This window comes from Mustela putorius, unplaced genomic scaffold (assembly GCF_011764305.1).
Source record: "Mustela putorius furo isolate JIRA1106 unplaced genomic scaffold, ASM1176430v1.1 tig00000785_pilon_pilon_pilon, whole genome shotgun sequence".
NCBI lineage: Eukaryota > Metazoa > Chordata > Mammalia > Carnivora > Mustelidae > Mustela > Mustela putorius.
In genome coordinates this window covers 11,058,367-11,079,753 of record NW_025421480.1, presented here as the reverse complement: position 1 = coordinate 11,079,753, position 21,387 = coordinate 11,058,367, and the positions used below count along the sequence as shown (strand labels likewise).

At 51.3% G+C, this 21,387-nt stretch overlaps 2 protein-coding genes across 13 annotated transcripts in view; one reads left to right on the top strand and one right to left on the bottom strand.

Moving 5' to 3' along the window:
* Positions 1–21,387, top strand: part of PACC1 (proton activated chloride channel 1) — a 163,655-nt gene that overhangs the window by 106,998 nt on the left and 35,270 nt on the right. For 8 of the 12 annotated variants that reach the window (XM_045084701.1, XM_045084700.1, XM_013058466.2 and 5 more), the window contains 3 exons: positions 2,560–2,761; positions 4,679–4,850; positions 9,525–9,698. In XM_045084701.1, the coding sequence (XP_044940636.1) occupies positions 9,669–9,698 (30 nt within the window). In that variant the 5' untranslated portion in view covers positions 2,560–2,761; positions 4,679–4,850; positions 9,525–9,668. Of the gene's footprint in view, positions 1–2,559; positions 2,762–4,678; positions 4,851–9,524; positions 9,699–18,317; positions 18,544–21,387 lie in introns of those variants that run through there. The other 4 variants (XM_045084705.1, XM_045084699.1, XM_045084704.1 and 1 more) reach the window with 4 other exon arrangements.
* NENF (neudesin neurotrophic factor) lies at positions 1,568–11,859 on the bottom strand. The gene is made up of 4 exons (XM_045084706.1): positions 11,617–11,859; positions 3,805–3,865; positions 2,952–3,055; positions 1,568–2,079 (listed from the first exon to the last, which is right to left on the bottom strand). The coding sequence occupies exons 1-4, from the start codon at positions 11,791–11,793 to the stop codon at positions 1,903–1,905; spliced, it is 519 nt and encodes a 172-aa protein (XP_044940641.1). The 5' UTR covers positions 11,794–11,859; the 3' UTR covers positions 1,568–1,902.

Below are 21,387 nucleotides of genomic sequence, written 5' to 3'. Positions count from 1 at the left end.
GTGGGTCCTGCAGACACACCGTGACGCCGATCCCCAAGCCAGCTGGGTTTCCCTTCCCTGAGCTGCGCGCACCCTGTGTGGGGCCTCTCCAGGCCGCCTGGGTTTCTGTGTGCTCTGTCCTAGAATCTGAATGAGACACATTCTGATTCAGAGAAGCCCCTTGCTGGGGTATAGGGCAGCGAAGTGGGCAGAACTGCCCCAGGAGTGGGGAGCCTGAAGCCTTGAGGGAAACCATGCTTTGCCTTGGGGTGTGGGACATCAAGGTGAGGGGGCGTGGGGAGGACAGTGGTCCTGGAAAGTTCCCAGCCTGCAGCCCAGGCTTTAAGGCAGGGACTCCTCCCCCATCACTGCCTGATAAGGCAGGAAGTGGGTTGCAGGTGTTTGGTAAAAGAAGTCCTCGCTCAGGTGTTTCCAGAAACTTGTAACCATCTGTGTGCACTCAAGTGTCATTTGTTTTTGGGGCCACATGTCCGGGTACAGACTACCTTGGCCACATGAAGGACTTTCTGAATTCCAGGCCAAGGAGTCCGGTCTGATAAGTTCCAGGCCCTTTACTCTTGGGTGGGTGGTCACCAAGCTCCCAGCTTCTGAGTGGGACTCCAGAGTTCACCGGGAGAGTCTCTAGTCTGCACACATGGAAGAACAAGGCAGAGGTCAAGCCTGGTCCTCAGAAAGGCTCTGGTAGGTTCTCCCTGAGGTGACAGGTGAGACAGAAGGTAATGTTTATCAAAGTCTGTCCGAGCCCATTCATGTCACAGTCTCCCGGGGGGAGGGGGGCGGGAGGGTGCTCATTAAAAATGCAGCTCCCGGGCCATGTTCTAGAAATCTGGAATCTGGGGCCCTGGGGCTGGGCCCCAGCATCAGCATTTTGAACAGTCAGTCCCCTTAGGAGCATCTTCCACTTAATGTAAAAATCCTCTCTTGGGAAGAGATGCTATTTAGTTTCTGTCAGAGAAATTCATCTCTACTATAAAATTTCCAGGATGAGTTTAACGTGGCGCTTCTCAGCCTCAACACACGAGACCCGTTGGGCCAGAGGTTCTTGGTCTGGGGAGGGAGGGCTGTCCTGTGCACTGTAGGCTGTTTAACACAAGCTACCAGTAGAATCCTACAGCTGTGACAACAAACATATAAAAATGTCTTCAGACAGGGCCAGTGTCCCTTAGAGGGGAAAAAATCCCCCCTCAAAAGGAAGGAAATCCTTATGGAATCTAATGCGAGTCCCGCGTGTTACATGGACCTTACCAAGTTTGGGGCGACGTCCAGGCCAGGCTCCGGCCACAAGGCCCTGGCCACCACTTTCCAGCCCAGATGGGGCTGAAGCCAGTCAGGGGGTCACTCTGTCCTGGTGGCAGTGCCGAGCCAGCCCCGCTGGCGCCCCCTCCCCACCGCTCCCACTCCCACGCACCCTCCCTGTGCCTTCCCCGGGTGGGGATGGCGAGGACGGCCCCTCAGGGGTGGGGACACCGTAGGCAGGACTGTGAAGGGGCGGCCCATGCACAAGGCTGCCCCTGCCCGTGGAGCAGATGAGGCCTCAAGGAGAGGGCGTGTAGGGAAGAATCTTCTCTTGTGAAAAATAAGTTTATTTTCGTGCTTATTCTAAAGTAAACATGGTCACAGTGAATCTGGTTCAAGTACAAGAAAACAGAAATCTGAAGCAGTCAGTCACTTCCACGGTGACACCGAGGGCGCCCCTGGCCCCACCGTCCTGACCCGCCTGGTCAGTGTGCGGGGGTGTGGGGGGGTGCCATGGGGACAGAACACTCGACCAAGGACTATAACAGGCATTCAGGATTCCCGGTTCAATGTCTGCTTTATTTGGGTCCGGGTGCCCAGAGGCTCGGGCAGCTGAGGGTCTCCCTGCCCCGCCCCCCATCAGGAACACGATCCCAGGATGGAATATCAAAACTCGTCTTTTGTGTCAAAATGGGGCTGGTCTTCGGGCTCGAAGTCCAGGTTGGGGCTGCCGTCCTCGTTGAGAATCCTCCGGGCCGTGTAGCCCACGATGGGGTACTTGGCTTTGTACACTTTGGTGAAGATGTCGTCTAGGGACTTTAGCTCCTCAGCCGTGAGGCCCGTCTTGGGGAGAAAAGCCCAAGCGACACGGGGGAGGGGTGGGGGGGTGGGATGAGTGAGTCCTGCCTTGCACTGGACTCTCACCACCCCACCCCCCTGCCCCCACACCCCTAATGCTGGCGACAACGTATCTCAACAACCAACTGACTTTTCGAGAACCACCCCTGTGTGTAGGGGGATGGTGGGGCAGGAGCCCTTTGCTGTTTGACTGAGGTGGGAATTCATGACTCCAGAGAACACCCAGTCTGGGGCAGGGTTGGGTACACGCTACGCAGTCTGCACCCACGTTCTTTTCATGGCCCTCTACCCCTCTCCCGTGACAGATTCAGACACCCTTCCCCTTCCTTGGCTCCTGAATCTTTCTGTAATGTTGTGGTTTGTGAGTCTGACTCATCTGAGCACAGCTGGGTGAATGCCGGCCCCCCTGCTGGGATTTCTGAGGCCCTCAAATGGCTTCTGTCAATGCTGTTTTCTCTTTCATAGGACTACGAACATGGGGGATACTCTGCTTCGCAACCCTGTTCGTGCCCAGAGCGGCCTGCGGAATGGGTGTCCGAGACCAACAGCAAACCTACGAGCCTGGGGGTGGCGCGTGCAGACTGCAAGAGGGATGGGGCCACCAAGGCAGGTTGGAGCCAAACTGTGAAGGTCCCAAGTTCACGGGAGCTTGGGCATGACTCTGCAGGTACTGGGGAGTCTGGGAGGTGTCTGAGTAGGAGTGGCATAGTAAGATCTCTATTTCAAGAAAACAGTTGGCCACACTGAGTGGACGGAAGATCAACAGGCTAATTAGGAAGCTTTGCTATTGCCTAGGTGAAAAAGGCCATGGCCAAGGCAGGTGGGACATTTTGACAAAGGCTCATAATCTGGCTCACAGTGTCATGGGTGAGGTCTGCGGGGTCGAGAGACATCTTGGCCACCCCTCTGGTGGAGTCCTTCCCAGTCAAGGCATTGTAGGGGGCTCCTCGTCCATAAAACTCTGCAGTGGAGAAGAAGGAAGAAGTCGTGAGTGTGGACATGCACGCCAGGCAGCAAGGAGACGGTCTGTGGTGGGGGAGGGGGCTTCTGAGCCCAATCCGGTGCTGCCGAAGGCTCCAGGCCCACGGAGAGGGGAAGCAGAGAAGACATGAAGCCCAATAAGCCAGCCCCTGCCGTCAGGTTGGGTTCCACTAATGCAGACTTTGGAATAAGTCACACATGCTGGACTGACAGGTGATTTTTAAAAAATCTAGAGTGAAAACAATCTCTTAAAAATATTTAAAATGCAAACAGGAAGAATGCTCAGTCTTCTTAAATGTTGGTGGAAGCCAAGTCTACTCGGTTCAGCATCTTTTGTTTGGTATCGGGTAACAATGAACCATAACAAAACTGCCATGATATCCTCGGTAATTACCACTAGAGAAACCATGAAGTGACATTAAAATGTTCTGTCATGTTCTGCGATCCCAACACCTTGCAAAGCAACACTTTTCCTCACTGCTTCAACCATGGTAAAAACATCAAGTTGGGATTTGATGACATGGGCAGCAGGGAGCCATGGAGGGCTTTTGAGCAGGAGCGTGACATCATTAGAAAACCACTGTGGAAGTACAACACTGACGAAGAATGTTATCTCCGTCTGAGGGAAAAGGACCTGGCCAGTGTCCCCTCCCTTTGTTCACACATCCAGTGCCCACTCTGGCTGCCGAGCTCCCCAGAAGTAAGGATTCATAAAGCCGAGCCACTTACCCTTTCCAGAGGTGACATCAAACACCACTCCTTTCACTGCCATGTAGATGGGCTGATCCTCCTAGAAAGCAGGAGAGAAGCTGTTGGAGGGAGCTGGAGATCTCCGCTTCTCCAGCCCAAGCTGGTGACATCTCTTCCCACCACAGGCTGTGCAGACGGCAGCGGCCGAAGGTACAAAGCGGCCATCCCTGAGCCAGTCCTCAGCCAGCTCGCCCATCAGGAGCTCGCCCCTGCCTGCCCAATGTCACATCCACTCACAGACTTAGGAAAAGTTACAAAGTATCATGACCAGCCCATGGCAATACCTTTCTGGGGGGGGGGGGGGGAAGAAAGAAAGAAAGAAAAGAAAATCCCAGGGACCAAAGCAAATCTACATAGATAAGAATTCAAAGTATGTTAAACGGTGAATTTTTTAAAATCAACCCAAATCTCCTTTCATCTTGGTTAATGTACTTACATGGATGCAATCAGTATAAATGATCAATTTTATATTTTGCTTCTTACAGGTAATATTGCTTCCTATAAACATTCCCATGTATTGAAATAACCAAAATGGTTGTCACTAGCACAGCACTATTTTATATTAGTGATACTGTGTACCGGTTGGTTTGGCTCTTCTTCTACTTTGAGTATTTGGGCTCTTTCCAATTCTTTAAAACCATAAATGGCAGGATTACGAAGATCTTTCTATTAGCTACTTTATAATTTGTTGAGTTATATTCCTGGACCAAAGTACACGAACAATGTCATCACTTATTAAAAATGTAAGCAATCTGTTCTTCAAAAAACCATTTACAGTGCTAGAAATATACAAGCAATGCTGTCTCCCCAATGTGCTCACAGTCTCATAGTATATTTTTTGCTGTATTTATAGGGATAAAATGTTATCTTCAAATTCCTATCCCCTCCCACCACCACCGAAGAGAACAACGCAAAAACAGATGGCATGAATTTCCTAACTACCATCAGGGTGGACTTGGGCTGGGACAACTGGCACGTTCTAGGACACGCAAGACCAGGCCTCCTTTGTCTCAGCCCCACTGAGGGTACGGGGACACCAAGCATCGGTTCCTAGGCTGGGGTGAAGGGGGCTGCTGCAGCTGGGTACACAGGAAGCTCTAGATTTCTGAGAGCACACTGCTTGGTCTCCTCTAGGCATGGGCCTTAAACTTCTTGCCCTTGTGGGGCTTAAGGTCAAGTTTTCATGACTACATTTCACAGAGAGAGGAGCTGGGGCTCTGGGAAGGTATGCGACTTGACCGAGGAAATGTATCTCACCATCACATAACTTCACAGGCCTCAGTTTCTCTGACCGTTAGGTATGGATAACACCCAATGACCTTGCAGGCACGCTGAAGGACACAGCGTAGGTGAGCACAGAGTAGGCCCAGCGCAGGAGCTCAGTGAATGGTTGGTTATTACCTCTCTATCACCTCCGGACAGACAGTATCCAGAACTTCGTTGTCTTGGTGATGTGCTCCACCTCAACCAAGAGTTATTTAATCTTAATTTTATTTATTTATTTGACACAGGGGGGCAGAGAGAGAGCACGTGCACAAGCAGGGGGAGCTGTAGGCAGAGAGAGAGGGAGAAGCAGACTACCCGCTGAACAGAGAGCCCTAGTTGGGGCTCAATCCCAAGACCCTGGGATCATGACCCGAGCCAGAGGCAGAGGCTTAATCAACTGAGCCACCCAGGTGCCCCTATTTTAAATATTTTTTTACGATTTTAAAAAAGTAATCTCTACACCCATGTGGGGCTTGAACTCACCCCCAAGATCAAGAATTGTGCGCTCTACGTACTGAGTCAGCCAGCACTCCAATACGGGTCATTTTAAAAGGCATGGCTTAACCAGCCAGAAGCCTGCTTTTTTTATTTTTTTTTTTTAAATGGCCTTTCTTTCACTGTGATTATGTATTTCTTGACTTCAATAGCTTATCAAGTGGGGTTACATCTTATTTCAATTTAAACACTATTTTAACAGTTATAATTTTACCCATGGCATTTGGTCATATTTTCCATCCTGACGCTTTTCCTTGAATACGTAACTCCTTCCTTGCATGCAAAGAGGCATAGAAACATGACATTCACGTACATAAACTAGAACCACATGCATCTTATCACTAACACTCTCCACTCCAACAGTTAAATATCTGTCTCCTCGTGAAACCATACATTGAAGGTGTTGGGGCAAAGAAGAAGTCCCAGCAAAGGGGCAGAAAGGAATATTGTTACAGACATTCCAGAGAGAGGAATGGCCTTATCGGTTAAACGTCAAGTGTGCTGGGAGTGGGGCTGAGGGGTCGTTCCAGGCCTGAGGAGCTGGGAGTCCACTGGCAGCAGAGCGGCGGGCATGGTTTCCAGGCCCCGGGGGTAACTCAGGCAACTGAGAAGACAGAGGGTGAGTGGAAGTCTTGCAGAAATGCAGACTCCGAAATACAAATGTCCCTGCAGACAGATAAAGACACACATGCTCATCACCAGCTTCCCACCGGGCTCCCCACCCTCTCATCCGTCTGGAAGGATGCTTCGTTTTTTTCATCTCTACAGCAGGTCTGCAGTAACAGACCTTTTTCCAAGAGCCCACAGGAGGAGTCACCTCAAGTCAAACAGACCGGGGTTTGAGCCAAACAGACCTGGGTTTGAGCCACGACTTATAAGCTGTGCTGCCTTGGGCAGATTACTTAACCTCTCTGTGCCGCAGTTTCCCCCTCTGTAGTAAGATTCTAAGAGTATCCACTTACCAGGTTGTTGTGAGGATTAACCAAGGCAAGAGATATGAAGCCCTTAGCAGTTTGTTAGTTACCCGGATCCTTAATCTAGATTTTGACAGACAAAAAATGTACCTCCCAAGTGACAGATAAGGATTCTAGAGGCATTTTAAGTTAAAACTGAAAGGGCCTTGAAGATTATCCAATACCTTCATTTTCCAGATGCAGCTGTCCGGGCCGGGGAGTTGGGAGACTTGCCCCGAGTCCCAGCGGGAATCAGAGCAGTCTCTGGAGCCTTAGAACCCAAGCTCATTCCACTCCCTGGCCTGCCCCATTGGGGGCCACACAGCACGAAGACAGCGCACTTGCCTGGGACCAGGACAGGGTGAGGGGGGCCTGGGAAATTCATCCACAAGACTCAGGACCACCAGTGAGGCACGGAGTGGGTCAGAAGCACCCAGATGGACAGGAACCAGGGGAAGCCCTGCATGAATGAGGCCTCGCCTTTCTCCTCGGGGTCTGGACTTGCCTCACCGTCTGGCCTTCCTCCCCGCCTGCTGTCAAGCAGTGCCAGGAAAGGGCCACGAGAACGACCACGGAAGGGCAGATGAGGCAGCAGGGCGAAGAGAGGTAGGGAGAGGCCCGAGACTGGGTACACGCAGGACGGCGGGCCCCTGAGCCTTCAACCTTGCCCTTGAACCGGGCGCCAAGGACAGAGCCAAAGGCCCTCGTTGGTAAAGAGGGAAACTGCTGCAGATGTTTCCTTCTGCAGAAATAACGGGGGCCCCCCCGAGGATCCGAGGCCGGGTTCTTTTCTGACCGCCGTGGCATCGGTAACCTATTAATGGATCGTGGATTCACTTAGTGACTTACTAACCAATTTTTTTACTGAAGTAGAAAAGGAAAAGTTTAAAATGGAACAGAAAATAGAAAATGTTGGGGTGCATCACACGTAGAAAGAAGAAGCATTGTTTGACAGAACTTGTGTTGTGGGTGTGTGTCCCGGGGGACGGTGCACGAAGTACGCCCGGACACAGCCGTCTACAAGCCGCCCGTCGACTGCACGGTTAGAGAGGGCGGTTTCTCCTCACTCTCCGGCCTCCACCCCACCGCCTTCACTGTCTGTATCTTCTTCGTGTCTCTTCAGAATGATCTTTCTGGAAGAAGCACAGTCTTACTCCTCCCTATCATTCAGTTTTAGAAAAGCAGAAAACAAATGTCACCCTGTCACCTCCTGACCTTAGCACAGATTTCCGAGGACAGCTGGTGCTGAGAACAGGCAAATTCCATCTACGAAGAATAACCGTGAAGCCCAGGGGGCCTCAGCCAGCTCGGGACCCAGAGTCACGCCAAATAAACTCCCACAGCCAAACTACATTTCCCGGCACGCTGGCACGCGGGTATCTTCTTAGAACCGGTACCCCCGTGGGGCAGGTCACTGCCTGGCATGGTTCTAGGACTGCGCAAGGCCGGAGAGGGGCGCTCTTGGTCGTTGCTTTTCCTTGTTCGGGCCTGAGGGAGCAGCGCCTGGTTCACCTTGAGGACTCCCCACTGTGTAACCTTGGGCAAGTTCCTTTCACCTCCCCTTGCCTCCTTCCTCCATGACAAATGAGGTAACAGCCCCTCCCTCGTGAGGCTGTGGTGGTCATTAAATGAGCTGGTGCTTTAAAGTGGTTAGGATAGGGGCGCCTGGGTGGCTCAGTAGGTTAAGCCTCTGCCTTGGGCTCAGGTCATGATCTCAGGGTCCTGGGATGGAGCCCCGCATCGGGCTCTCTGCTCAGTGGGGAGCCTGCTTCCCCACCCCCATCCTCTGCCTGCCTCTCTGCCTACTTGTGATCTCTTATCAAATAAATAAATAAAATCTTAAAAATAAATAAATAAATAAAGTGGTGAGGATAGTGCCTGACAGAGCGGGCACCATCTGGCCCCGGGCCCAGAAATCAGGTGGGGTGGGGGCCGGCAGGGGACCCTCTCTGCCCTTGGTATCCTCCCATGCAGTGAAGGCGGAAAACACATTTTCTGAGGATGGCAAAAGTCGTGTTGCACTTGGAGGGTGGAGGATGGCATCCGCTCTGAACCAGGGAGAATCCTCAACTTCACTCGTCTTCCCTATGGGGTCCGAGGCAGCGCCCCGCAACCAACTCTATGAACATTTCCACAGGAAACATGAACATGAGTATTCACACTAAGGACAGCACATGAACATTATAAACAGACTTGTGTCGGCGCTGACAAGGTTCTGTCACCAAAGGAGTTCAGAGCAGGTTGGGTTTTGCTATTAAATGACTTAAAAAAAAAAAAAAAAAAAAAAAAAAACACCTTGTGGGGCATCTGGCTGGCTCTGTTGGTAGAGTATGCAACTCTTGATCTTAGGTTTGTAAATTCAAACCCCACACTGTGCATAGAGATTACTTAAAAATAAAATCTTAAAAAAAAAAAAAAAACCTCTTCTGGGTTCAGAGCTTGATTTTTGAATTGCATAAGAGGATTATGGACCTGTTATACTGCCTCTTGCTTATAACTTTAGTAATAAGCTAACAAAAGTAGCAGCTAAGATTTATAACGGCTTACTATGCTAAGATTACTGCAGGCCTATCCTTTGCATATCACCATCTCATTTAATCCTCACACAATCCCTACATAGAGTAGGCACTCTTGTGATGGCCATTGTCATGGTCAGTTTTATGTGCCAACTTTGATCAATTACAGTATCTGGGTGTCGCTATGAAGATACTGTGTGGTTGTGATTAACATCTATAATTAGCTGACTCCAGGTAAAGGAGAATAATTGGGGTGGGCCTAACTGCATCAGTTGAAAGGCCTTAGGAACAAAATTAAGGTTTCCCTGTAGAAGAAGAAATTCCTCAGGTGGGCTGGGGCATCAGCAACTGCCCAGGGGATTCTGGCCTGCTCTATGGACTTCAGACTTGCCTGACCAGTGCCCATGATCACATAAACCAATTCCTTGCAATAAGCCAAATATGTTATTTTCTACTGTTTCTGTTTCAGGTGTACCAGGGAGCCCCTGCAGTAATCCAGTAATCCCGGTGAGAGGTGGTGGTGGCTTGGGCCGGCCTGACTGATAAAAGCATCTTACAGCTGGGAAGACTCCAAAGAGCTCGCAGCCCGAAGAATAGGGAGTGGTAGCCAGGCATGATCCAAAGGTACAAAGCTCTAACTCAGGTACCGTATAATGTCACACAACAGTGACACTCCTGAGAGTGAAGGGGGTGTGCCATTAGTAACTCTTCCCAGACAACAGGCATAAACCAGAACCTTCCAGGGTGGCTCAGGGAACAGCACGGCTCTACTCAGTTGTATTCATCGGCCCCTCTCCTACCTGACTTTCTTCCTCTCTCTGCCTATAGACGCCCAAAACACTTCTCTCCTTAACCTGTTCCCAACTCAAGCTTCCCTCTTTCCTTCCCTTAGTTAAGTATCCGTAATGTCAGCATAAAAAATTTTAAAAAACCCCCAAAACCCAGGATCTCTTCTCTGTCCTCATCCTGTAGCCCCTGGAGCTGTGGCTACAAGTACCCTCGACCTTGAACTCTCTCTTCTCTTGGGTTCTGTGCCAGGGGTCTCCAAGTTCGCCCCCATGTTTCAAGACTGACTTTGAGGACTCACAGAACTCAGCATACAGTCGTACTCAGAGCTCAGATGTATTACAACTGTATAGAAGGATACGAGATCGTAAGAGAAAAGGACACAGGCAGAGTCTAGAGGAATCCAGGGGTGGATTTCCTCATGCTCAGTCCTTCCCATGAGAGGTCACACACAGGGCTCTTCCACCAGCAACACAATGCAGCACCACGTGCGCGATGTTTCTGCCCAGAACATTAGTCTCTACCCATTAGAGACTCAGAGGCCAAGGTTTTTACTGGCAGCTGGCCATGTAGGCCCTCTCTGCCCAGCAATGTTCAACATAAATACACAGTATAAAGAGCCCGGAGTGAGCCACCCTCCTCTGCTAGGGAAGTGTGGAACACCCTGGAATTCCAGACATAAGCCAACAGCCACTCTTGCCAGCGGGCCTTCCTAAGGAGAGTAGGCTTGCTGCGTTAACTCTTTTCTGCAACGATTCCTGGATCCTGTATCATCTGGTTCTCTGTTTCCCTTAACATCTAGTCACATCCCTGTCTCCCTCCTTCTGTGTTCTCTTCCACTCGGGCTTCTGACCACCGTCTGTATACAGTGATATTCAAACCAGCCATTACTGCCTAAGGGCCAAGTTTCTGACCACCCTCCCCCTGTCCCCCTTTCAGACCTGGTCTATTTAAGGCCAGCTAACTTGGGGTTAGGGATCCCAGGCTGGAGGGTTTTAACAAGAGGACATGGTCCCTTCCTCGTTCTGCCCCTAACTGGCGCATGCCTCAGTTTCCCCGTGTGTAAAAGCAGGACGTCGGTTCCCTATCAATGCTGACATGCTATGGTTCTGTGATCTGTGCATCAAACTTTCCCCCTCTCTTCCCGGATTGGCCCCACTATGGCCCTTCTACCGGGGAGTGCAGCATCTTCCCAGGCTCCGCATCATCACACTGGACCCCAGCAGCCCAAAGGCAGTGCTGTGAGGAGTTTCCTGGACGCCTCCAGACTATTGACTGATGTGGGTCTGTTGGGGGGGGAGGGTGTCTTTAACCTCCGGTCTCCCCCTCTGTCCTCTCCCCAGCTCTTTCTCAGCCGAGAGCCCAGGCAGTAAAAGTGGGTTTGAGGTCGGGGCAGGAAGTGCAGGGAAGCCTAGATCATCCCTGGGTCTGCCCCAGGTTTTACTTCCCTTCTCCCTCCCCCGCCACTCACTCCGCGGAGGAGGCGGAAGGGTCTGCCCCCAGCGGATGCTAACATTAAACCCCCCAAAGTTCCGAGGTTCCCGGGGCTGATCACCAGCCGAAACGCATCTCAGGGGAGCCGCTCGCCGGAAGGCAGGCAGGGGGCAGCGCGGGCCGGGGCGTGCGGGCTCAGGGCCGGGGCTAAGTCTGCGCAGCCCCGACTCGGACGGACCCCCCGGGTCCCTGCGCGGCCGTCTGTCCGGAGGGAGGAAGCCCGCAGGCCCGGCGTCCAGCTCGGAGCCCGCGCCTCCCCCGCGGCCTCCCCGTCCGCTCACCTCCTCCCCGCCGTAGCGGGCCAGCTCCTCCTCCGTGAAGAGCCTCACCGGGGGCCCCCGCTCGGCGGGGCGCGGCACCTGCCCGGCCCAGGCTGCCGGGGGCCCCGGGGCCAGCGCCAGGAGCAGGGCCAGCGCTGCCAGCCGCCGCAACCGCCGCCGGGACGCGGGGCCCGCCATGCTGCGCTCGCCGAGCAGGGCCGGGTGGCCTGGGCCGCTGGGTGGCCTGAGCGCGCTCCCGCCCCGCGGCCCCGGAACAGCCCACCCCCCCACCCCGCGCGCGCCCACCTCCCCGCCCCTGCGCCCTCGGGACCGCGCCGCTGGAGCTCCGACTCCGCGGCCCGGGACTGGAAGCTGTGCGGAGAGCGGCCTACGTGACAGTAGTTGTTGAGTAGGTTCGTGGGTGACACAGCCCCACACTCCAGCACCTGGGACGAGGTATTTACACACCAGGACCCCAGCTTTATTTAGTGCGGCTGGCTCAGTCGTGGAGCATGCCACTCTTGATGGGGGGTTGAGGCGGGGAGTGTAAGTTTGTTCCAGCCCCGCATTGGGGTGTAAAGGGTTACTCAAAAATCTTTTTAAAAGTTCCCTTTTACTTCTGGCTGATTTCTCTTCCTTTCCAGTTATGTCCCCAAAGGGATTTTTGCAAAGGGTAGAGCGTGCCGCAGATTTGCACTGAAATAACAAGGGCTGGCATTTGTGCAAAGACTTCTTCATTAATTCATAAAACAAATACTTTTTGAGGACTTCCCTGTATCAGGTTACTGGGAACACATCGCTGAACAAGGCATCAGTATCCACATGGAGTTTACATCCCATGGGCTTGTATGGATGAAATGGACAAAAGTGAGATACATACGTTGCTATTGGGAGAAAGACAAAGCAGGGCGAAGGACAGGGAGCATGGGGGGGGGGGCTGCAGTTTTAAATGGGCTGCCCAGGGGCTCCTGGGCGGCTCCGTCGGTTGAGAGTCGGACTCTGAGTCAGTCCTGGTCGGGATCTCATGGGTCCTCCCAGAGCCGCAGTTGGGTCTTGGTAGGCCGTCTGCTTGAGACTTCCTCCCTCTGTCCTTCCCCTGCTTGTGCCTTCTCCTTCTCTCTCCCTGGAAAAAATAAATAAATCTTACAAAACAAAGAAACAAACAGGGTGGCCAGGGAAGGTCCCACTGAGAAGGTATTCGTATAAAGGGGGTAAGGGAGGTAGCCAGGAGGGGAGGACATTCTTTGCAAAGGGGAAGACAGGTGCATACATGCTGAGGAAAGGCAGTGTTCTGCTTGCTGGAGAAACAGTGGGAAGGAAGAGGTGTGGGAGATGAGGTCTGGGAGGTCAGAGGGTAAAGGGAAAGGCGGTGGGGGCAGGTCTCGTGGGGCCTCACAGCTCACTTTTAAAGGATTTTGGCTTTTACACTTACTGAATGGAGGAGAGGAATGAGTTAAAATGTTAGTGGAATGACTCTGTGGTGTTGAGGACAGACTAAAGCAGGGAGCCCCTGCAGTAATCCAATAATCCAGGCGAGAGGTGATGGTGGCTTGCACCCGGAGTGCTAGCCATGCAGGTGATGAACGGGGGTGGGTCTCAGATGTGTTTCGAAGGTGAGCTGGCGGGATTTGCTGACCACTGAGAGGAGATGCGGGGTCAGGGAGATAGAACAGAGTCAAGGATGACCCAGAGGGTTTTGGCCTTGGTAACCATAAGGATGGAGTTGCCACTTGCTAAGATAACAAGAGATGGTGATAAGAGCAAGTCTGGGGGGAGAGGCTCAAGACCAGGCTTGGTCAGTTCGAGAACACATAGATATCAAAGTGGTATCAGATTGACAGTTGGCTATAGGAGTCTGGATTTGAAGGAAGAGTTCCAAGGGAGAGATATAAGTCATGGAATCCTTGACATCTAGGTTGTATTTAAAGCCACAGAATGGGGCCCCATGGATGACTCAGTTGTTTAAGCATCTGCCTTTGGCTTAGGTCATAATCCCAGGGTCCTGGGATCAAGCCCCATATTGGGTCCAGCGTCAGTCTCCCTGCTCCTCAGGGAGTCTGCTTCTCCTCCCTCTGGCCCTCCACCCCTGTTGGTATGTTCTTTCGCTCTCTCATTCTGCTCTCTCTCTGAAATAAGTAAAATCTTTTTTTTTTTTAATATTTTATTTATTTATTTGACAGACAGAGATCACAAGTAGGCAGAGAGGCAGGCAGAGGTGGCAGGGGTGGTGGGGGAGGGGAGCAGGCTCCCCGCTGAGCAGAGAGCCTGATTCGGGGCTTGATCCCAGGACCCTGGGATCGTGACCTGAGCTGAAGGCAGAGGCTTTAACCCACTGAGCCACCCAGGCGCCCCTGAAATAAGTAAAATCTTAAACAAAAAAAAAAAAAAAAAGAAAAACTTAAAATAATAAAGCCACAGAATAGTTGAGATCATCAGGAACATGCACATGGATAGGAAAGTGGAGGGACCAAGGACTGAGTTCTTGGGTCCTGCCAACATTTTGTGGATGCAAGTCCTGGCAAAAGAAACCAAACCATGTGCAAGCCCTGACTCAGCACTTTCACATGTATTAACTCATTCAGTCCTTGCTTTCACTCTATGAAGTAAGAAACAATGTCACCACCCATTTTTACAGATAATGAAACTGAAGTGCAGAGACCTTAAATATCTTGCTCAAGGTCACAGGGGGTTGGTATAGCCAAGATTCAAGCCCAGGCTCCCTCCCAGCATCACCCCTTAGCCCACGGGCCACACCTTCCCTCAGTGACCATATCAAATGCTCATACTTTTCATCCGTGCAACAGAATGAACTTCTAATACAGAGCGACCTGAACAGGATCCATCACCAGCCCTCCGAATCTCAGTTTCTGTGTTAGTAACACACCAGGCTGCCTCCTTGATGGAATTGTGCCGGAAACCAAAAATGATCACGGATGTGAGAGTCTGTGTAAGCTATTCCGTGCAGAATCTGTGTTCCGTGGGTCGCAGGGTCTCCAGGTTAAGAGAGGCCCTTCTAAGCCCTTGAATAGAATATCATCCCCATCAGATGCAGCACATTCCTTAATAACATCCCTGACCTATAGTGTGCTGCTTCTCTGAGCCCTTTCTCTCTCTACAGTTCCGTTTGTTAGTAACTTCTTTGAGCCCAAAGATACTCCCTACAATTTCTTTCTTTCTTTCTTTTTTTAATTTTATTTATTTGACAGGCAGAGATCACAAGCAGGCAGAGAGGCAGGCAGAGAGAGAGAGAGAGGGAAGCAGGCTCCCTGCTGAGCAGAGGACCTGATGCGGGACTCGATCCCAGGACCCTGAGATCACGACCTGAGCCAAAGGCAGTGGCTTAACCCACTGAGCCACACAGGCACCCCTCCCTACAATTTCTACTCATCAGATCTCCCTTCCTCTCCCTGAGACACCAAGTATAAACCTGTGGTGTAATGGCGTGCTCACATGACCTTGAATTTTTCTAGGCATTCCTCTGATTGCCCTTCCCTACTTGAACCCAGATTCATTTTCCCCAATGAATCAATCACCTGCAAGGGGAATACAAATTATTCAAAGAGAAACAGAATAACTTTTAATAAGATAATTGGTTGCACGGGGGATGAAGGAGGCTGAGAAGAATCCCGGAGGTAATGAGAAGATTAGAAACAGCAGGAGAGTAACAACATCCTAGCCTTAGTAGGGAGGAGGAGGAGGTGGTATTCAAGTCTGGGGGCCTGGGTCCCCTAGCTGAAGCTAGAGCCACAAAAAGCCTTTGTGTCAGGGGCTGGAGCCATGGAAGGGACACTGCCAGGAGCAGGAAAAACCTTGGAAAAAAAAAAAAACAAAACAAGAAAAACCTTGGCTTCTCCCCTGCCCTGACCCCCTCTAATTGGAATTGTGTGTGCTTCCTCTTGACTAAATTCAGTGGAAACCCAGCTACAGGCCTGTCTGCCCTACGTGAAAAGGTTTTTGTTTGTTTGTTTGTTTGTTTGTTTAACCTATAAGCAGCAGGTGCAATGATTAAAGCCACCTTGGTTGGCAGCGGCATCACTGGATCTCTGCTGCTGCCATAACGGGGCGCTTTTCCTATGTGTCTCTCTTCACATCGTCTTCCATCTGTTGTAAGGACTTGAGTCATAATAGGTGAAGGGATCACCTTACTTAGTATGACCTCATTTTATCTAATACCTCTGCAGCCACCTATTTCCAAGTGCGGTCCCATTCTGAGGTACCAAGTCAGGACTTCAACATACCTTTCTGGAGGACACGACACAATTCAACCCATAACAAGGATCTTTTGGGATCTAGATGGTATTTCAAACCGTGAGACTAAAGAGGAACCCATTTCCCTAGCCCCTAGGGAGGGAGTTGAAGGGAGATCTCGAGCCCTAGCTTGGGAATGCCATCTTGGAGAATTGAGGGGATGAGGAGAATCCAGCAAAGGAGGCTGAGAAGGAGCTTTGAGTGAGACGAGAGCCAAAGGGGAGGCACGTGGGGTCCTGGAGGCCCGAGGCGGAAAGCAGACAGGGAGGAGAGTATCAGCCGAGGCCAAGGCAGCTGACAGATCAAGAAAGAGGATAAATCACAAAACAAATGAATCAACAAAGAACAGAATCATACCTATAAGTACAGAGAACGAAATGATAGTTGCCAGAGAGGATGGACAAAATGGGGGAAGAGGAGCGGGAGATGCAGTTGTGGAATGAATGAGCCACCAGAATAAAAGGCACAGGAGAGAGAATATAATCAATGATCGTGTCATCGCACTGAATGGTGACAGATGGCAGCTACACTTGTCGTAAGCACAGCATAACCTATGCACTTGTTGAATCACTATGTTGTGCAGCTAAAAATCATGTAACGTTGTGTTACAACTATACCAAAAAAAAAAAAAAAAAAAAAAAAAACCTCATGAGAAAAAGAGGAGGATGGGGAAATGGACATCTGATTTGACAACTCTGAGGTCATTTGTGACCTTGACCACCAAATTTCAGTGGAGCGGAGAGGATGAAAGCCTGATTCGTGTGTGCTCATGAGAGAGTGGGAGGAGAGGACTTGGGAACAGCTGGTACAGAAAATTCTATTTATGTGTTCATGGTTTCTCCACTCTAGCATGGAGGAGCCAGAGGGCCAGGACCTGGGAGTGTCCCATTTGTTTCTGTATCCCAGGGCCCGGTGCCGTATTTGTTAAAACCATGTCAGAGATTGTACTAGTATCTCCTTCAGATGTGGGGCTCTGTAATTTTCCGGTTTGATCCGAGCAACAAAGAGTAGAGGGGATCAATAGGGCTGGACTAGATTTTTCTGGTCTTTCAAGCTCTAAAATTCTATGATTGTGTGACCTGTTCTATCTACCAGCCTCGCCTTAACACAGCTAGGAATCTAAAGAGTTGTTTGTTGTCCTTTGTATTTGAGAGCAACTGTCAAATGGCTGGAATAAGTGTTCCATTCACAAACTGAACATTGGTGAGTACCTATAATATATATGGTATATGTGCTATGTATATGGTCCCTTTAAAGATGCAAGACCAGGGAACCCAGGGTGGGGGAGGCCTCCCTCTACTAATACTCTGGAGGTCCAGGGGGTTTGATGTGGTTGGTGCTACTGTGGTTGCTGCTGAAGACGGAAGAGGCCCCGAGTGGCCCCGAGCGTGCAGGGCCTCGCAGAGCTGCAGCTGCCCAGGACACAGAGCAGCATTCACCAAAGCATAAGTGACCTCTATTTGCCTCACGACTAATCGGCCCGGGGTGGCCACAGAGAATGGCAGTTCAGGCAGTGGGAGGAGGGGAAGATGCAGTCCACAGATCCACCGTGCTACAAGCCAGACACCGTATTCCCCACCACATCCAGGGGAGAAGGCTTCTGCTGCAGGGGAACCGCACTTTTGTTTTTTCCTGCATGATCTGTAGGCTCTCAGTAAGGCCCTGTGAGCAGGGCAGGGTTTAGGCATAGATAGGAGGGCCCAGGGTATTATCTGCAGGAGGTGCACCTCAGGGCTCAGTTGGTCAAGCACCTGCCTTCAACTCAAGTCATGATCCTGGGGCTTTAGGATCGAGCCCTGCTTTGGGCTTCCTGCCTGAGGGGAGCCTGCTTCTCCCTCTGCCCATCCAACCCGCTTCTGCTCTCTCTCTCAAATAAATAAAATCTTAAAAACAAAAACAAAACAAACAAACAAAAACCTGTGGGAGAGGGGCAAAGCCAGGACAAAAACCTAGACGTCCTGACTCCAAACTGTCTGCCCTAGGAATAATGAAAGTGTTTGGATTCTGTAGTTTGTTCCTGGATTAAATAATATTCTTTTCAAAACAACAACAACAAAAAAATACTTTATGACTGCCTTGCTCAAATCCTTTCCGAAACAAGGTACCTCAACTTCCTTGTAAAACAGGGAGCAAAATGTCCAGCTTACAGGGTTCCTTGCAGGATCAAGGACATAATATGAATGAAAGTGCTTTGTAATATACAGTGTTCGGCAGACATTTATTAATGGTTAGAAACCACCTGACTGCCTCTTGCACTTATAGATTAGGCTCTCCCACTCATCTGACCTGACCTCTTTATTCCACTTTCCACTCATTTTTCTCCGTCCCTCCTCTTCTAACATACAGAGGAAGTGGGAGGTGAAAAGAGCACGTGCGTCTAACGCCTGGCTTAAACGTGGCTTTGGGTAGCGCGCAGGTTTTGCCATTCCGGAGTTGCTGAGAGATGCTTCTTGCCCAGAACTACATTTCCCAGCAACCCTCCCGTGGTATCAGCGGCAACGAGGCGCATGCGTCGATTGCCGCCCCGCCTGGTCTCGGGGCCGCACCTCCGAACCGGTTTCGCCCCGCGGAGCCGGCAGCTTAAAGTGCGGCGGCTGCGGTCCTCGCCCGCAGCTGCTCCCGAGCCGTCGCGGTCTCAGGTGCACCTCAGCTCGGGTCAGTGCCATGATCCGGCAGGAGCTCTCCACATCCTACCAGGAGGTACATGGCAGCTGGGGGCGGGGGCGGAAGCAAAGTTTCCCGTGGGGCATCCGAGCGGGGTCCCCGCGTCCGGGCGGGTTGGGGTGCGGGGGGCGTCCCGGTGGCTCGAGTGCGGTTTTCGAGGAGTGCGGCGGGGGAGGGGGTCCCCGCGTGCGGAGGCGCGGCGGGGCAGGAAGGAAGCGGGACGCCGAGCCTCCTCCGGATGCCGCCGGCGCGGGATGGAGCCGGGGCCCCGGAGGAGCCGCGACGGGTCGCCAGCAGGTGAATGATTAAAGCGGAGTCGGACCCCGGCAGCTGCGCGCGGGCGGGCTTTGACCCCGGCAGATCTTTGCAACAAGTGGCGGCACGGGCGCCCTTCTCCCGGCTGGAACGGATGTGCGGGAGGCATTAGCCTCTCTGCAAGCCCGAGGCCTCGTGGCCCCTTGCAGGTGTAAATGACAGCGATAATTATGCCTTGTGTTTGGAGGCCCGCCTAACTTTGCAAAGGTGCTTCTCGCCGAGCTCGGTTTTTCTTAACTGTCTCATCTCCTCCCACTACTTTAACTATCACTTTCCAGCTCTTTGTCTCTTTCTAGTTCGTGCTGAGCTCCAGGCTGCGGTTCCAGCTTTCCCTCCTACCTCCCGACTCCCCGGAGCTAGTGAACTGCTCTCCTCCTCTCAGGTCCTGTATCCTGGTCATCTCTGGGGATCATCCTCCCCTGCGCCCCGGACGGTGGTCCCCTCACTTGTGAGCTCAGTCAGTTCCACATCTTCAGTCCTCCGGTTTGTGTCCCTGTGTCTCCTCTGGCCGGCTGCGTGAGATGCTGTGTTACCAGCTCTCCCTTTGGTGTCTCCCATGCTGTGCGGGTTCCTTTTGAGGCCCTGCCTTGATCCCACAACATCCCTTTTTACAAACAACCTGATGCTCTTGAACGACCCAAGTCCAAACTTCTTAGCAGCTTTCAAAGCACTGCTCAGAGTCATAGCTTCAATTATCATCTCACTCACCTATGTTCTAACCACACTGGAAACTCACTCTTTACAAAGGTGCACCTGCTTTCCTGTCCCTTTTCCGCTTTCTCACACAGTTTCTTTTTCTTTAACTGTCTCTGAAACTCCATTGGTTAAAATTCCACCATCCCCCGTTATTCAAGGAGGGATCTTTAGTCCCACGCTCCTTGGAGACTGACTTCCCAGATCAGTCTAGCATTCTGCCTGTCCTTCTCCTATGTACTTCCTGTTGTCTTGATCAATACTGACCACTATTGATGTACATTCCTTGCTTTGTAAATGATCCTGTGTGGATCAAGCAGATGGCTTAGCTCTAGAGTGCAAGGGGAAGCCTAGTTGAAAGTCGATGAGATTTGCCTAAGGCTTGCTATTTTTTAGTATAGGACCTGCTCTGGAATCTGACTTTGGGACAAATTTCTGTATTTCTCCTACCATCTCCTTTATCCCAAAGGAGCCAGATGACTTTTAACCCAGTGCTGTGGATTCTGTGGTCTCTAGATTCTATACTCTAGACAGTGAGGGAATTCTCAGGAATGAGTTGTGTCTTTCCTCTGTAAGTTTTCAGGTTTATAGGGAGAAGAGCATAGTGGATAAATACTACTTTCAAGTCAGAAAGCCTGTGTTCCTAACCTGGCTCTGCTTCTGGCCATTTGTCAAGTCACTTAACTTCTCTGAGCTTCGGGTTTCTTCATTTGCAAAGGAGGGTAGCGATAGGCCTTATCTCCTATACCAATGAGTTGGTATATAGAATGTGCTTAGCTCAGCGCTTGGCAGGGAGGGACCCCTCAGTGAATGGTGGCTCTTGTTAAAGAGCGTGGGCAGCTCCTGCTTCTAGGGAGCTTTGGGATCCTGGTTTGTAGGACCATGTCCCTCACTGTCTACAGACAGTACAGGTTGTACAGACAGGTTGTACACGACCTGCAGTATCACCTTTCCCAGCAGGGCTTCTAAAATGGTTATTAAAATATAGGCAGTTATCTTGCTTTTAGGGGCAAGGCCAAAGGTAGAGTCACTTTCCTTTTGGGGGCACCCCAAGATGGAAGACATCGAAAGGACCCTTCCCCTTCTTCAGTGGCTCATTTTGAAGTCCCCGTCTCTTGCTCTGTTCAGAAGGAGGCCTCCCAGAGAGTGGCCTGCGCTAGTCCTGCCTGGATTGTTCTGACAGCAGACCTACCTCTGAGTGAAACTGCTTTGCTGAAGGGGGATTTGGCTTTGGGGATGAGCCAGGCACGGAGTGGACTCATTAGGGCTGCAGGTGGTCAAGAAGGGAACTGGGTTGGGCTGAACCTGGGTAAGGCCTGGAACACAGAACTCTGGGCCTTCTCAGAACTAACATCCTTCTTTCTCTTTGGCCAGCCAAGAGTCTTGGGACGTCTTGCTCTGTGCTCCCACGACCCGTATCTCATAGTGTTTCTCCAGCCTCCTACTCCTCTCCCACGTGTTGATTTTCCTGTGAGCTTGGAGGTCTTCAAACTGAAGGTTTTATCTGATTCTAAGGGGCAGGAGTGGATGCATAGAAAGGATGATAGAGGCACTTGGCTGGCTCAGTGGGTAGATCATTTGACTCTTGATACTGGGGTTGTAAGTTCAAGTTGCATGTTGGGTGTAGAGGCTACTTAAAACTACAGTTAAAAAAGAGAGAGATTGGGTGCCTGGGTGGCTCAGTGGGTTGAGCCGCTGCCTTCGGCTCGGGTCGTGGTCTCGGGGTCCTGGGATCGAGTCCCGCATCGGGCTCTCTGCTCAGCGGGGAGCCTGCTTCCCTCTCTCTGCCTGCCTCTCTGTCTACTGTGATCTCTCTCTGTCAAATAAATAAATAAAATCTTTAAAAAAAAAAAAAAAAGAGAGAGAGAGATT